The sequence below is a fragment of the Oncorhynchus mykiss genome, chromosome 9 (genome assembly GCF_057628025.1).
Source record: "Oncorhynchus mykiss isolate SJ-2025 chromosome 9, ASM5762802v1, whole genome shotgun sequence".
Lineage (NCBI taxonomy): Eukaryota > Metazoa > Chordata > Actinopteri > Salmoniformes > Salmonidae > Oncorhynchus > Oncorhynchus mykiss.
This window is the reverse complement of record NC_143030.1, coordinates 63,128,105-63,145,311: the sequence shown is the minus strand read 5'-3', so window position 1 is coordinate 63,145,311 and position 17,207 is coordinate 63,128,105. Positions and strand designations below refer to the sequence as shown.

The following is a 17,207-nucleotide window of genomic DNA, read 5'->3' as shown; positions in this document are numbered from 1 at the left end:
TACTACAGGTATGATAAAACATTTATTTGTATTTCTCTAATTATGTTGGTAACCAGTTTATAATAGCAATAAGGCAGCTCGGGGGTTTGTGATATATGGTCAATATACCACGGCTAAGGGCTGTAGCCAGGCACTCTGCGTTGTGCATAAGAACAGCCCTTAGCCGTGGTAAATTGGCTATATATCACACCCCCTCAGGCCTTATTGCTTAATTAAGTATTTTGTTGTTGTAGATGGGACAGTAACATTAGTAATCTCAAAAAAGTATACTTTATCAAACATTTTTATATATATTTAAAAATAAATATTTGTATGTTTAGCTCACATAATATAATATAAAAGTATGCATTAAGGTGTCTGTAATACAGTAAATGTGTCAATAACGAATTTAATAAATCAAAATGCATTCTACAGCTTTTTTTTACAATCGTGGGGGGAGTGCCACGATGAAGGCAGGCTTTTTTTTTTACAATCGTGGGGGGAGTGCCACGATGAAGGCAAGCTTTTTTTTTTTTGGCACGCTGGGTTCAAAACATAAAAATCATTGGTTTTCATACCGTCAATACATATTTAGCCACGCCCTCAAGACAATGGTAGGGTACATTAAGGCAAGGACAGTTAGTAATATCTGGGTTTACTGGTACAAGAAGGTGCTTTCAAGCAGATTAATTACCATTGTTAATGTCAATTCTATTTGGATTGTTATTGTTTTCACCTGCACTGCTGTCATCTGGAATCCATAGCCCGGCTGTGTCCCGTAGCTATATATTTGGTCTGGAGGGCTGTGAAAGACGATGCATTTGGTACTCAGGGTACTGTGTTTCTCTCTGCTCATACCGGGCTGTCTGAGTAGCACTGGTGAGATAACGATAGGCTGTGCGCAATGGAGAACCTCTGCTGGTTCTCCGGATATCTGCTGTGAAAGCTGCCATCCAGGTAAGTTTCTAAACTAGGCAACTGTATATGGTTTAACTTTAACAGTACTCGGTAAATTAATGTAATATGGCTTGGATTTTGAGAATTCAATTCTAGAGGGTTTATCTGGTTAAATTATGGGGTCTATTCAATCTGAAGCGTTACAGATTCCGCGATAGAAATGTAAAGTTTATTTCTGATTGATATGCAGCGTTAACCGTGAATGATGTCTCTGCTAAAGCTGGAACATTGCCTTTAAATGTCAACAAAACTGTACGAATTAACTTCTGGGAGGCAGATTGAATAGAGCCCATGTCTTTCATGGGGATGAATAATCTAGTGTATCCCAGGTTGTGAATTAAATATTATTTCCTCTTTAGTGGTTATACCACAGTGACCCAGTTGATTTTCAGTGGTTTCTAATAGGACCACATTAAAGGGGATGGATAATGATCACCCGGGATCAGATCAATGATAAACTTAGCTCTATGTGGGAAGGGAAATAGATTCCTATCAAAAGCATTTACCTTATATATTCATGTCCACTGCAATTGTTACTGATGAAGCAAATTTGATGTTAATCACCTGACTCTTGAGTTATTATGGATACAGATTTGATTTCAATATAGTACGTTCAATGTTGTCTGTGTGTGTATTTGTGTAGGGAACCGTCTGGTGACTCCCTGTGGTCCAGACCCGAAAAAGCTGTGTGTTCCCTGTAGGAATGAGACCTACACAACTGACACAACATCATTCTCCTGTCGCAGGTGTACTCAGTGCGTAGGTATGTCACCAGGATATTTGAGCTTTTAACATGATTTATTTACCCCTGAACTGAAATGTCTATTGTTTGATAAATTAGACTTTTAACAATTATTCATTTTACTCCACTTTCGCATGCTTTTGTGTGTGTGTAGGTGGGGCCCTGACCCTTAAGAAGGCCTGTACAAGAAGCAGGGACACAGAGTGTGGCTGTAAGGCAGGACTCAGATGTGGTGATGGCCACTGCTCCTTTTGTGTCCAGGAGTGTGGAAAGGGCCAGGAACCTCTTCCCGCTGCACGTAAGACACATCTGTACCTGCAAACACTAAAGTCATACAAGTTATCTGGCATGCCTAATAAGACTCACAATCTCAGGACACTTATTCACCAAGTCTCAAACCTCTGCCTGTTTGTCTTCATAGGCTCCTGCCGGAATTGTCCAGTTGGGACCTTCAGTGACCAAATCCATGAGAAGTGTAAGCTTTGGAGAACAAGGTTAGATTGAATTTCCCCCTAAACTCTGAGTTTGATTCAATATTGGTGTACTGGTAGTACTAATGCCATGGCATTAATCTGCCAACAAATTATTACTGTATGCAGCAAATCATGGCAACCCAGAAGAAAAATCCTGCACCATGGCTACTCAATGTAATCTGGTGTTGGAGAAAGACAATCTTGAATCTTTATTTCTCCATCTCTGTCCCAGCTGTCCCCATCCCCATGAACACATTGTGGCCTTGGGAGATGCAGTTAGTGACAGCAAGTGCGGCATTACCAACAATTCAATCCCCCAAGTGATTACCTTACCTACGAAACGGGGCTCTGAAGGTAAGACCTGTGAATCTAACACTATGGCAAAATTGATGTTGTAATATCACCTTGTTTGAAAGATGCCAACCTCTTACTCCCAGATGGCACAGGGCTGGTTTGGGCTATAACGGCCTCGTGTGGAGTCTTTATCATCCTTATTATCTTGTTTCTGGTCATCATCATCAACAACAAAAAGAAACCAGAGAAGACAACCCACAATGAGCCAAACCTTATTGTGCCAACTCCTCCTACAGGTAATCCTATTTCTCCTCATTATCAGGGGACAATTCCTCCTACAGGTAATCATATTCCTCCTCATTATCAGGGGACAACTCATCCATACTGGATCAATATTCTGTAAGCTTTCAAACAGCTTTATCTTAACCTCAGATTCAAATATAAACTCAATCTTCTCTCCCTGATCCTCCCTCGCTCCCCTATATCCCCCCCTCTCCATCTCAGATGAGCCGAGGAGCCTGATAGAGGTCAGTTTCCACCACCCTCAGCAGGAACAGGGCAGCAGTTCTGAAACACTGCACTCCCAGGACTCTGAGACCAAGCTCCTGCCTGTGTGATTGGGAGTGGCGAGGTTATACTAGGTCTGATCTACAGACCTCACACACTGGCTCTCTGATGCCTTTCCAGTGATTGGCCAACACATCGTTCCAGTACTGTTAGACTGATTGTTCATGCCACACGCTGTCACTAAGGAATTGAGAGGTTCATTTGTGATCTTTAATACCCCAGTATTTGTTTGTATCTTACATGCACATTCAAAGATGTGAATATTGAGATCTCTATGTAACAATGACTTTCTGTGAAAGTATACCAGTTATGTCAGCCAGTAAACTGATATTCAAATGTCAGTAGTGGTGGGGAAGTTCAGGGGGAAAAAACATTGTCATTATTTGACCTATTCATTAGTTAGATTCCCCAGCAGTTACTGTATCAAGTATCTGCTGCTGGATTAGTTCAACTATGTACATACTTGTACATTTCCTGGTTTTATTAGCATAGTTTCCTGTTAATAGTTTAGATGACCTAAACGTGATGAAATGCTACACTTGACATTTGTAAGTGCGAGGGTGTGAGCAGAGTCATGCCGTTTTTGTATAATACAGCGCAATGTGGGGTTGAAGCAACAGTGTAAACCACAGGCAGCTAGATGTGACTGCCCACATGCCTCCCACTGCCTTATATCATATTCACGTATTTCCTGTAAGGCTAAACTCCGCTGCCCACAGTTACTGAGCAGAAGTAAATACCCCTATTTAAACATTACTGTGACACAGATTCATTACAGCAAGGACAAAAGGTATTTTTCTCAGCACTTTGTTAGGAATGTGCCAATGTGATACAGTACGGGACTTGGAGCAGCGTTTTGTGTGAAAGTACTGCTTGTATTGACTGGGATAAGAGTGAAGGACATGTGTGGGAAACAATATGTCATATTCTTCTCTATGATACACTGCCAGAAAGCGAGGGGTCTGGACTTTCCTCAAATGTAGTAGGGGATGCTAAAGGTCAGGGAATCCTCTCATGTGGGGCTTTCCCCAGCCCTTTACACAGAAGCTTATCTAATGTCATTGGAACAATAAATTAACTAATACAAATGTAAATTGTACTTGACACGCAATTTATAATGTAGGCAATAGGCATTGCAAGTGATTCCAAAGGGCTACCTTTAACCTAGTTTGATTAAACCCTTTCACCACTGTAGTTTTGCAATCACAATCATTGTTTGTGGCTGTTCCTTTAGCTTGCTTATACATGCATGTTAACTCAAGCCATTTAGCCCTGGTTGTAAATAATAGCTTTCACAAGGTCTCCTACGTGCTGTACAATGGGATAACAGATCTGTGATAAAGTGTCTGACACGCGATACCTCCCTGTGGGCTCTCCACTAAGCAGAGCTGGGAAAGCCGAGGGATTCTGATGTGTCATATTAATCATGTACCATCACTGCTGGGAATGTACACAATGAACACAATGAAACTGGTCTGACTAAAGCTCACGGGATCTCGTTGGAATGCTGAAATACACAGTGCAGGGAAGACCCGTGACTGTTAAAAAGAGCACCTCAGCCAGAGGATCGTGTAGAAACATTGGTCAGATCTGTACTCATGTAACCTCGACTTGTCATGAGTATACAGAGGAGTAGCGTATCATAGTGGAGTTACAGTAACTACGCAAGGGTGTCTGAACTGTATCTGTATTTAGCTAGTGTGACAGGCATAGGCCACTGAGATGGAACATCTCACATTCACAATAGGGGCCATAATTGCCTACATGGTGTAAAATGTTAACCCACACCCATGGAGTGGGCTTATAACAGTAGAGGTATTAATGAGTCATCACCACCACAGACTTGTCAGTCATCTGAGGACGGGGTTTTTAAAGAGCCAGTTACTGATGGATTATTGAGTGGCATTCATGTGAATATGTACTTGGACTGGCAGGCTCCTAGGACTTTCTATGCCATGTATACAATATGTTATAGGCCATGATAAAATGGTACTGATTGAATAAGTACTGTAATATTCTTGTTTTGATATTAAAGAACTAGTAAATACCACTGGGTTGTCTTATTGTATTCCAACCAACTGTCATAATCAGCTACATTTCCGACAGCACATTTCTGGTCGGCATACAGTGCCTTCGGAAAGTATTCAGACCCCTTGATTTTTTCCACATTTGTTATGTTACAGCCTTTTCTAAAACCGAATTAAATTGTTTTTTTCCCTCTCAATTCCCAATAAAGACAAAGCAAATTGTTGCTAATTTATTAAAAAATAAACTGAAATGTCACGAAAGTATGCAGACCCTTTGCCAAAAGGTGCTTCAACAAAGTACTGAGTATTGATTACAGCGTCGAGTCTTGGGTATGACACTACAAGCTTGGCACACCTGTATTTGGGAAGTTTCTCCCCTTCTTCTCTGCAGATCCTCTCAAGCTCTGTCAGGTTGGATGGGGAGCATTGCTGTACAGCTATTGTCAGGTCTCTCTAGAGATGTTCGATCGGGTTCAAGTCCGGACTCTGGCTGGACAACTCAAGGACATTGAGACTTGTCTCAAAGCCACTCCTGTGTTGTCTTGGCTGTGTGCTTAGGGTTGTTGTCTTGATGGAAGGTGAATCTTTTCACAGTTTGAGGTCCTGAGCGCTCTGTAGCAGGTTTTCATCAAGGATCTCTGTTCTTTGCTCTGTTCATCTTTCCCTCAATCCTGACCAGTCCCCCAGTCCCTGCCTCTGAAAAACATCCCCCCAGTATGATGCTGCCACCACCATGCTTCACCATAGGTATGGTGCCAGGTTTCCTCCAGACGTGATGCTTGGCATTCAGGCAAAAGAGTTGGTTTCATCGGACCAGAGAATTTAGTTTCTCATGGTCGGAGTCCTTTAGGTGCATTTTGGCAAACTCCAAGCGGGCTGTCATGTGCCTTTTACTGAGGAGAGGCTTCCGTCTAGCCACTCTACCATAAAGGGATGATTGGTAGAGTGTTGCAGTGATGGGAGAACCTTCCAGAGGGACAACCACCTCCACAGATGAACTCTATAAGAATGACCATCAGGTTCTTGGTCACCTCCCTGACCAAAGCCCTTCTCCCCTGATTGCTCAGTTTGGCTGGGCGGCCAGCTCTAGGAAGTCTTGGTGGTTCCAAACATCTTCCATTTAAGCAAGATGGAGACCACTGTGTTTTTGGGGACCTTCAATGCTGCAGAAATGTTTTGGTACCCTTCCCCAGATTCTGCACCTCAACATAATCCTGTCTCGGAGCTCTACGGACAATTCCTTTGACCTCATGGCTTGGTTTTTGCTCTGACATGCACTGTCAACCTTATATAGACAGGTGTGTTCCTTTCCAAATCATGTCCAATCAATTGAATTTAGGTGGACTCAGGTGGACTCCAATCAACTTGTAGAAACATCAAAGATAATCAATAGAAACAGGATGCACCTGAGCTTAATATTAAAGGGGCTGAATATTTATATAAATAAGGTATGTTTTTTAAATGTTTTCATACATTTGCTAAATGTATTTGTCATTATGGGGTATTGTGTGTAGATTGCTAAGGGGGAAAAAATAATTGAATACATTTTAGAATAAGGCTGTAATGTAACAAGATGAGGGAAAAGTCAAGGGGTCTGAATACTTTTCGAAGGCACTGCAAGTTTCCCTAAGAGAGAGGAAAAAGACAAAATTACTGCTGAGGTTTCAGGGCTGTTAATTTTATTCAGAAAAACTTCTCAGAAACCTACGAGAGCACTAATGCCAGTGTGTGTATCTAATATATGTGTCTCAATAGTAATATGAACATTTCTACTTAAATAGAAGAACAGAATGAATAATGTTCATGCTCAAACAGGCAAAAAATATTTGGACCATAATGTTAAAATAAAAGTATTGTACAAGATTACATTTAAGCAACTCTTCCATAAAAAATAACTGGCAATAGGTCACAAAATATAAGTAAACAACAATTGTGTGTGCGTAAACAAAAATCATGCAATAAAGATAAGTTGTAGCAAACTACAAGCCCAGCAGTGCCTGTCTAATGTGCAGTTACTGTATGATGTGTGCAAAAAAATGCTGTTTAAATAAAAGGAAGGGAAATGTACAGTACAGAGCAATGATTGTCTGTTGAATGCACTCGAATGAGTGCTGCAAAGGGATGGGAAGCAGAGAGTTGGTGGAAAAACTACATTGAGGATGTATTTTAGTAGTTGAACTTACATAACCAATCAATGTCCAGTTAAGGTTGCTGGTAGAAGGTTTAGCAGTATGCTCTGTTGACTGGGTTTGCAGTGTCCTCCTGTCATACACTAAAGATGTAGTGTTAGCTGTAGGATGGCTACAGTACAGTATGTACAGCATGGGGATCCCAGGGATTAAACATATGACTCAATATCCTACCATAGACTTGGCTTACTGGGGAAATACAGTATTAGCATAAAGTGACAAGTCTATTTCCCAGTAATTGGGAAACTTGTCACTTTAGCAGGGTGTGAATGACATGATAGTAATGATATAGTATTGATAGAGAGCTCCTCAGGTATTTTTCAAACAGATATTGACAAGAGGGATTGGATGCAATCCCTGTCGGGTATGGTTAAAGCCGTTTGAATTGGAGTGTTACTTAGATCTCCCATTAAAGGGATACTTCAGGATTTTTTTACTTCCCCAGAGTCAGATGAACTCAGATACCATGTTTGTCTCAGTGTCCAGTATGAATGTTAGAGGTAAATTTGTGAGCCAATGCTAACTAGCGTTAGCACAATGACTGGAAGTCTATGGGTATCTGCTAGTAGATACCCATAGACGCCTAGTAATTGCGCTACCGCTAGTTAGCATTGGCTCACATATTTACCTCTAACTTCTTTCATACGGGACAAACACAAACATGGTATCTGAGTTCATCTGACTCTGGGGAAGTAGATAAAGGGCCTCACTGCCAAAATCTTGAAGTATCCCTTTAATAATACTAAATAATGAAACAAATAAAAGTAACAAACAATAAAACATAGTGATTGATATTAACCTTCTCTCATCAACACAGAAGACAAGAGAATAATTGGCAGGTCAACTATAATTCTTCACTTTGTTAATTATATTAGGTTATATGAACCCAAATTGTTGTCTTATCTACACCAGTAATTTATACAAAAACAAAATCTCCAATTGTATTTAACTGGTTAAAGTGCTAGTTGGGACAACTAAATAATAATACAAGTATCTGGAGATAGTCCTCTCGGACCAGGTTAAGTAGTGTGGGGGGGGGGTGGGGGGGGGGGTGTAAATTGATATGGGGCGGGGTGAGGGGTTGTTCCCTGTACACCCAGGCCCAGTATCTCTAACTGTGACATCACTGCTGCTTACAGTTCTCCTTCTTCTCTTTGGATTTGGCGCGTCCTGATTTGGCGCTTTGCCTCTTCGTGGGCGGGATGAACGTAGGCTCCTCCATGAAGTCATGTAAGCCAGAGTGGGGGATTGGATGAGACTGACAGGAGGATGGGCCTATTAAGAAGACAAGAGAAGGTCATATAACTGTACATCATCTCTATATGAAGCTACATGTTATGGTCAGATGTTACATTGTTATTCCTACCAGAAATGGTCTGTCCCGCTCTGATGCTCTCCTTGCCTGGTCTCTTAGTCTTGAAAGTTGGGTCCAGTTCCTCTGCAATGTTTCTGATTGGCTGTTGTGATCTGTAAGGATATAAGTAGCAGGTTGAAATATAGAACTTTTCATAGCCTAATCTATTACAAAACATATGTTTGCAGTCCATTCCACAGGTAGCAAATCTATAGCAAAAACTTTTTCAAAAGACCCATATTTTAGCAGCAAATGATAAGATCAGTCAGGTGCTAAGGAGGGCATTTCCAGACAGGGGTTTCCCAGCATTATATATTACATTAGAGTGGCACAGTACGGTTGGGTGGTATACTGGGGTATTTTGAAATACTCATGGTATGGTATGATTTTCAATAAAGTTTTATTACATTTAAGTATTTATTTTGACTTGAAATACCTGCAGTCAACTTGTGCACTAGTTTAGGAGATAAAGCAGATTGTGTTCATCATTTGATCTGTTCCATTATTTTTCATTATGAAGCTTACCAGTAAGTACTTAACAGTAGGTATGCCTAGTTCCCTTAAAATAGCTCAGCCGGTCACATGTTTGTTTAGAAACGCAGGTGATCTAGTAACACTTTGCTAAATATTTTCCAGTTAGATGTGTTATAACTGTCTAAAATGTGCTAAATACTGTGTATTTTATTTGCTAACGAGTTATCCAAGTGGCTAGCTTCCTACAAAAATCAAGCTCATCTTGGTAACTGCAGAGAATCCCCTCCTGGATCAAGAACCTTGCGGTTGTTTTGTGTGTGAGGAAAAATGTGAGTAGCATGTTTGAGTTTCTTGTATAACTGAGCTGGGATGTCTGTCCTGCAAATAGTTTGAGAGACCATATAAAATGTTTGCATACGCTCATTTACATTTAGCTAGCATCCGCAATGGGATTTTACATGTACTTGGTAATACCGCATACTACAGGATGGTTGGTTTGAAGTTATGGAAATGTGGATACCGCCCAAGCCTGACTCACAGTGTTGAGGTGGGGCTAGGGGCCTGATAGTCTGGAGAACACTCCTCAGTAGGAGATAGAAGGCCCTCGGAGTCCAGTCTCTCCCGCTGAATCTGACACACAGAACACATTATTATTATTATTATTATTATTATTATAATATTGTTTTGAAATAAGACTGTTAAGTCAATGTATAGTGTCAATAGTTAACATTATATGTAGACAATGGCTCATAAAACCAGCAGCAGCTACCGGTCTCTCTTTGACAGTTCTCCTGTTGTGGGGGTCAGCCAGGTCATGCTGTTCACGTCGTGATCCCGGGCCATTAAGGTCACGTGACTGGCGATTCGACTGTATTTCCTGTTTCTGCATGAAGCGGGCGATTTCCTGACAGAGGACACAGTGACCACGAAGGGTCAATACACAATAGGCATGTTGTTACACATTGGACAGGTGGACTCTAGCTGAACCCAAGGCTTTGAAGGACCTATGACCTGAGCCTATGATTTATCTGATGAATTTTGAGATCGGTTGATAAAAAGGTCAAATTAACTTTGGAAGCACATCCCCTAGTTAAAGAAGGTAATATACCTCTCCTTAAATCAGGGGTATTCAACTGGGGGTCCACAGCCCTCAAAGGTACTTTTTTAGAAAAACGTTTTATTTGATTTAACTAGGCAAGTCAGATAAGAACACATTTTTATTTACAATGACAGCCTACCCTGGCCAAACCCTAACCCGGACAACGCTGGGCCAATTGTGCGCCGTCCTATGGGACTCCCAATCACGGCCGGTTGTGATACAGCCTGGGGATCTAACCAGTGTCTGTAGTGATGCCTCTAGCACTGAGATGCAGTGCCTTAGACCACCGCACCACTCGGGAGCCCTTTTCTGCGAAAAATATAGAAGCAAAAAATAAATGACTTTTGAATTACATGCCTACAGTAGAAAATAGTAGAATATTTTATTTCTAATGATGTCAACTTTATTTTTTAACTCCTAGTATTGAGTGAAATAAGAGTCAATTACACTCGCTGGAGTATCTAACATGGGCTTTGAAAAAGCAACCGCGAACAGGCCAGTGCTACTGGCAAGTTTTATTGACTTGGACATAAACTTTTGCTAACCTTTGTTTAACCAGATAAATAGCTGCTCTAAGCAAAAATGTGTTTGGAGTTACCTTTCTAGCAAATAGTATGTTAGTGTTTACACTTCCTCCAATTATAATGTGGGAAGTCAAAATAATGAAAAAAATGTCTAGCAGATCTATTAATTTTAAAATGTTGATTACTTCTCCTCGCCATTATTAGTTTTGTTAACATATGATGGGGTCCCTGGGTCTTCGGTTTTCCTGGGAGCGGTGCCTGGGCAAGGAAAGGTTGAAGACCTCTCACCTAAATCATAGCCTCACTTGCAGTCAGTTCTGTTGGGAGATAATACCAAAATCATGATATTTCCTTTTACACCTTTATCTTACCTCATCCTGAGCCACTTGCGCAACTCTGAAGTCTCCCTCTGGGTAGGAGTCATGTTGAGAGAGGGAAGAACGGGCTGGAGAGCTCTGCAATGACAAGAGGATAACTCAGCATGGCGTTGCTGCAGTAACTCCTCTGAATCTACTCTGAACATGTCATGACTCTAGGACCAAGAACATATTCAAAATAGCTTCTGAAGTTTCATAATTGTATGTTCGTTAATGTCTAAAAAAATAAAATAAATTTCCTGAAAACCTCAAATTTTCAAGACAGACTATCAGACAGCGGCATTTAGTAACATAGTTGGATGTGAGCCAACACAGTACAGCCAGTAGGATGATCCTCCCTTACCCTAGTCAACAGCTTCTCCTCCTCCTTTTGCAGCCTCCTGGCCAGCTCCTCATCCAGCAACACCTGGTGCAGTTCCCCCAGGTCCAGACACACCCCCTCCTCCGGCTGCAGCGCGGCTCCTGTAGAAGGAAAGACCTGGGTCAGGAAGGTTTAGAGATAAAGGCTGTGATGAGGTATGATTAAAAGGTCTATGACATGACATCTAGTGAAGTACACTGAGCAAAAATTGAAACGCAACATGCAACAATTTCAAAGATTTGACTGAGTTACGGTTCATATAAGGAACTCAGTCAATTGAAATCAATTAATTAGGCCCTAATCTATGGATTTCACATGACTGGGAATACAGATATGCAGTGGTTGGTCACAGATGCCTTAATTTAAAAAATTAAAAATAAAGTAGATCAGAAAACCAGTCAGTATCTGGTGTGACTCATTGCGACATCTCCTTCACAGAGGTGATCAGGCTGTTGATTGTGGCCTGTGGAATGCTGTCCTACTCCTCTTCCATGGCTGTGCGAAGTCGCAGGATATTGGCGGAACTGGAACATGCAGTCGTAAACGTTAATCCAGAGCATCCCAAACATTGTCAAATGGTGAGTATGCAGGTGAAAGAACTGGGACATTTTCAGCTTCCAGGAATGGTGTACAGATCCTTGCGACATGGGGCCGTGCATTATCATGCTGAAAGATGAGGTGATGGCAGTGGATGAATGGCAGGACAATGGGCCTCAGGATCTCATCACGGTATCTCTGCGCATTCAAATTGATTAAATACAATTGTGTTCGTTGTCCCTAGCTTATGCCTGCCTATACCATTTGCCCACAGAAGTCGGTTCTGACGCCAAACTGCAGTCAGGTCAAAAACCTGGTGTGGACAACGAGTACGCGGATGAGCTTCCCTGAGAATTTCTGCACAAACTGTCAGAAACTATTTGGTTGTGCAAACCTACAGTTTCATCAGCTGTCCGGGTGTCTGGTCTCAGACTGTCCACAGGTGAAGAAGCCGGATGTGGAGGTCCTGGGCTGGCGTGGTTACATGTGGTCTGTGGTTTTGAGGCCGGTTGGACATACTCCCAAATTCTGTAATGCGACGTTGGAGGCGGCTTATGGTAGAGAAATTAACATTAAATTCTCTGGCAACAGCTCTGGTGGACATTCCTGCAGTCAGCCTGCCAATTGCACTCTCCCTTAAAACTTTAGATATATGTGGCATTTTGTTGTGTGACAAAACTGCACATTTTAGACTGGCCTTTTATTGTTCCCAAGACAAGGTGCACCTGTGCAATGATCGTGCTGTTTCATGCCACACCTGTCAGGTGGATGGATTATCTTGGCAAAGGATAAATGCTTACTAACAGATGTTTTAGATAAATATGCTTATTGTGCGTATGTACAATTTTAGCAGGTAGCCTAGCAGATAGCATTGGCCCAGGAACTGAAAGGTTGCTGGTTCAAATACCCGTGCTGTCAAGATGAAAAGTGAGCAAGGCCTTAACCCTATTTTGCTCCAGGGGCATCACACTACTATGGCTGACCCTACAGAACAACATCTCACTTCACCTGACAAAATCTTTATTTAAGAATAAAATAGGTTCATCAAGAAGAACAACAATCATCTCTTAGATCATTTCAAGAGAGGACAAAGATGAAGGATGGAGAGGGGTTTGAAGAACAGCTAGTCTATAAATCAGGGAAATCCAGATGAAGGTATTTCCCAGACCATCAGAATGAACACTACAAAAGAAAAATCTAATTTCTGAGAAAAATAAAAAGATTTGGAGGCCCCTCCTTTAAACACAAGGAAACCAAGATGAGTAGATTTTTCCAGATTTGATTGTTGAAGGAGGGAGGAAGTGAAGAGGAGTAGATGTACACAGAGAGGTTGTTGGGAAGCTTTGGGTAGAGAGTACAGTAGTCACCTCCCCTGCAGGTCTGTGTTCAGAGTGCTGAGGTACCTGCAGCTCAGGGTGTTACCTGCTTTGGAGGTGTGCCTAGATCTGGCCCTGATGGAGGCCCCTCCACTGCAGAAGCTTTGGCTGAAATGGTGGGCTCTCCGCAGGGGTCTCTCCTCCCTCCTCTCTTCCTCCTCCTCTGAGCTGTTCTGCTCCTCCTGCTTATAGCCATGCTGGCAATCACTTGCACTCCTCACCCTGCGTTGACTATGGTGGTGCCTATCATCCCTGCCATCCCTCTCCTGGTCCCCACCTGAGCTGACCCTGTTCCTAGAGTCTCCACTACTCCTCCTCCCCCCTCTCCCTCTGCTGTGTTCAACATTGACCTCAGTCCCACTACCCTCCACTATGGTCAGGTTTTCAAGGATTCTTTCTCCCTCTCCTCCATGGCCTTGGTTACTGTAGCCTTCGCTTTGTGAGGCTCTCTTTCTTTCCCCGACATCTCCATGGTAACTACGCCTGGTGGGGACAGCTCTTAGAAAAGCTCTCTGTTGATGATGAGAGTCACTGTGGGCAATGGCATTTTCCCCATCATGCACTTGGCAGTCTCTGACCTCACCTCTGACCCCCCATGACCTTGACCCCCCATGGAAGCTCTGCCTCACGGCCACACCCCTCTCTCTTAAGTCATGGGCAATCAGGTCCCATACATTTACTGCGCGCCTGCTGTCGTCATGGTAACTATAACAATGCCTGCTGGCATTGTCCTGGAAGCGGACTTGTTTGTTGTCGCTGGTTTCTCTGTAGGTCCACCTCCTCCTAACCCCGTCTCGGTCTCTATCCTGCAGCCCTCTGGCAGAGTCATTAGTACTACTGATGTAGCGCCACCCTCTCCCCTCCTCTGACCTGGGGTCCCTGTCATAACCCCGGTCATGCTTTGCCCTGGGATTCTTATCCCAAATCCTAGCCCTCTTTTCCTTAACCCCCCTATCCCTGTCCTGACAACTCCCCCTATGCCTTTCCTCCCTTGTTCCACTTCCCCTCTCCCACATCCTGCTGCGCTCTTCTCTGGAGCTGATGGGACTGCCGAGACTCCTGTAACTCCTCTCCGGTAGTTGGTACACAGGAGCCTGGCAACAACTAGGGGCAGTATTGAGCCATTTCTCCAGTCTACAGGGCCGGGATGGAGGGAGGTGTTCAGGGAACACAGTGTCTGCATCCTCTGAGCCTTCATCACTCAAATAGTCTGGTGGAGGGCATTGGAGGTAGTTTCTGATGAGTCTAGGTGGATTAGAGTGTCCATTATGTGATGATTGTGTTCTGTTATTCTGTCCTGCTGACCTGTGGGTCTCATACAGAGGCTCAGCAGTAGAGTGTGACTGTGGCTGTGTGTTAGACATGGAACATTGCCACCTGCTGGTAGCAGGCTGATGGTGCAGCCCTTCTCCCTGGCTAGGGCTGGTGCTGAGAGCAGGCAGGCGTGGGCATGACGAGGGTGAGCCATGGACATTGGTACCGTCTATAATCAAGCCAAACATGCAAACACAAAAGCAGGTGAGTGTGGGTGTTAATGGTTTATATTAGACAGCCGCAGTGAATGGTGCCAGGCTAACACAGGGTTCATTCATATCAATATACAAGGGACCATGCTAGACATGCCATTTTGTAATAATTATTTTTTATATTTAGCAAGGAGGCATGTAATTAAATTATCCTAGATTATTTATCTATAAGTGAACATTTAAATACAAGCTTGACAGACAAAACAACGCACACAGTGCCATGGTCCATGTTATTAACAAGATAGCTAGAGCCAAGTGATTGCCAGAGTGATAAGGCTGCCAGGAAACCTGTGGAGTCAAGTGGATGCAGATTGGAATGTCCGGCTGAGGAGGAGGAGGACAGGCAGTCAAGCATGCAGAGCAAAGCAGGGTTAGATTAGAGCACAGTCTCCCCAAGTAACTTCAGCTCTACACCTACTACGCAGGTAGCCTAGTGGTTAAGAGCATTGGGCCAGTAACCGAAAGGTTGCTAGTTTGAATCCCTGAGCCGGCAAGGTAGAAAAACTGTCTTGCTCAAGGGCAGAATGGCAAGTTAACTCACAACACCTGTTCCCCGGGCACTGATTAAAGCAGCCCCCCGCACCTCTCTGATCCAGAGGGGTTGGGTTAAATGCGGAAGACACATTTAGGTTGAATGCATTCAGTTGTGCAACTGGCTAGGTATCCCCGTTTGCCCACAGCTACAAACCGGCTACAATGACCCAGGTGTGGAGGGCTTGATCATCAGGGTTCATCAGAGTTTAAGAGTACAGAGTTGATTAGGATTTCAAGTCCTTCTGTGCCATATTTTATCCTTGTTATGATCATAAAAGAAACAGTATGTACACCAACCATGGTGAAAAAGCATTGAGAAGTAAAATAATAAAATCAAGAGGACAGGTCAGAATAGCAGGTACCACCCAAAGTAGGATTTAAACCAAAGCAATCATTCAACCAACCTTTGTCACCATTAAACATTATTTCAAGAATAAAAGAGAAGAAACCAGATAGATGATAAAAAATAACCGTAAAGCAAATGACCCTGTCAACAGAGGGGCCTTTTACTCATAAAGCACACTGTTCAATTATAAAGTATTGTCATGCCTAGGAATAATTGGAAATCTTGTTTGAGGCCCAAACCGTTTATTTTCTTCTATAATGAAGCAACAGATACTAAGTGTGACTGTACCATCACGGAGGCTTTCCTGCCCACTGCTCCTCTGTCTGACCCTCAGCTCCTCCTCTTCCTGGATGTGTTTAGCCATTTCCTGTGGAAACAAGGTTAGGTCTATTATTGTTTCATCCATGGAACCAGAGCTGTAACAATACACTCAGTCAGCAGATGGGAATAAAATCATTATAGAAAATGGTTGTCTTCAGTATCATATAACAGTACTAGTGATTTAGGGTTGACTCAGAGCCCAGAACAGGAGAATAAATATGTTAATTGTATCCTTCACACACTCAGTTTGTGCTCAGTTGCAGTACTGAGTCAGTCAGAAAATGCCTAATATGTCAACCTCCAAATGCTTGCCAAGCATATGGCTGAGGTTAAGTAGGCTTGTGCCAATGTGTGGGCAGACGCTGGCATCAATCACTGTGGTTTTCTATTCAGCCTCCACCCATCAACATTCAGAGAACCTTTGAAAGAGATCATTCTGTACATTACAGATTAGTACCACAAGGTGTCAGTATAACATGGCCCAACATGACAAAATAAAACAGTAAAGACCCAAGCCCTGTTACCCTAAAATAACATTTGTCAAATCAACCATATCAACAACAGAGAATCTTCAGAGAAATAGGGTCAGGGTTCTTACTTCTTGGTCATGAATGACTGGTGTGATGCAAAGCATCACATCAAGCCACAGATATAGTATTGCTACATGTTAAGGTGTATGAGTGACATGGCATTAGACCTAGAAATGATTGGCTCATGGTTCTTAAATCACAATTCAAATAAGGATCCAGTGGTGGAAAAAGTACTCAATTGTCATACTTGAGTAAAAGTAAAGATACCTTAATAGAAAAGTGAAAGTCACCCAGTAGGATACTACAGTAAAGGTCAAAGTATTTGGTTTCAAATATAAGTATCCAAAGTAATTTCTCAAATATACTTAAGTACCAACAGTAAAAGTCTAAATCATTTCAAATTCCTTATAGCAAACAAGATGGCACAATTGTCTTGATTTATTTACAGATAGCCAGGGGCACACGCCAACACGCAGACATCATTTACAAACTAAACATTTGTGTTTAGAAGAGATGACCAGTTATGTTATGTTTTCTTGAGAATTTGAACAGTTTCCTGTCAAAATGTAACGACTACTTTTGGGTGTCAGGGAAAATGTATGGAGTAAAAAGTACATTAT

General features: G+C 42.4%; 2 protein-coding genes across 6 annotated transcripts in view; one reads left to right on the top strand and one right to left on the bottom strand.

Moving 5' to 3' along the window:
• Positions 1-468: 468 nt before the first annotated feature.
• On the top strand, positions 469-5,062 carry LOC110532464 (tumor necrosis factor receptor superfamily member 9). The gene is made up of 7 exons (XM_021616397.3): positions 469-936; positions 1,580-1,699; positions 1,833-1,976; positions 2,100-2,172; positions 2,384-2,505; positions 2,589-2,741; positions 2,950-5,062. The coding sequence occupies exons 1-7, from the start codon at positions 795-797 to the stop codon at positions 3,060-3,062; spliced, it is 867 nt and encodes a 288-aa protein (XP_021472072.2). The 5' UTR covers positions 469-794; the 3' UTR covers positions 3,063-5,062.
• Positions 5,063-6,696: 1,634 nt separating this feature from the next.
• The window catches only part of LOC110532463 (uncharacterized), a 35,883-nt gene continuing 25,372 nt past the window's right edge, over positions 6,697-17,207 (bottom strand). For 3 of the 5 annotated variants that reach the window (XM_036988473.2, XM_036988474.2, XM_090184914.1), the window contains 8 exons: positions 16,025-16,103; positions 13,377-14,813; positions 11,400-11,518; positions 11,051-11,134; positions 9,826-9,960; positions 9,595-9,686; positions 8,595-8,695; positions 6,697-8,503 (listed from right to left, as the gene is read on the bottom strand). In XM_036988473.2, coding sequence (XP_036844368.2) covers positions 8,352-8,503; positions 8,595-8,695; positions 9,595-9,686; positions 9,826-9,960; positions 11,051-11,134; positions 11,400-11,518; positions 13,377-14,813; positions 16,025-16,103 — 2,199 coding nt within the window. In that variant the 3' untranslated portion in view covers positions 6,697-8,351. The remainder of the gene's footprint in view (positions 8,504-8,594; positions 8,696-9,594; positions 9,687-9,825; positions 9,961-11,050; positions 11,135-11,399; positions 11,519-13,376; positions 14,814-16,024; positions 16,104-17,207) is intronic. The other 2 variants (XM_021616396.3, XM_090184915.1) reach the window with 1 other exon arrangement.

Coding starts and splice junctions, on each gene's coding strand:
- LOC110532464 (XM_021616397.3), top strand. CDS start 795: ATGCATTTGGTACTCAGGGTACTGTGTTTCTCTCTGCTCATACCGGGC. Junction 2,506..2,588: donor TACGAAACGGGGCTCTGAAG/GTAAGACCTGTG, acceptor TCTTACTCCCAG/ATGGCACAGGGCTGGTTTGG. Junction 2,742..2,949: donor TGTGCCAACTCCTCCTACAG/GTAATCCTATTT, acceptor TCTCCATCTCAG/ATGAGCCGAGGAGCCTGATA.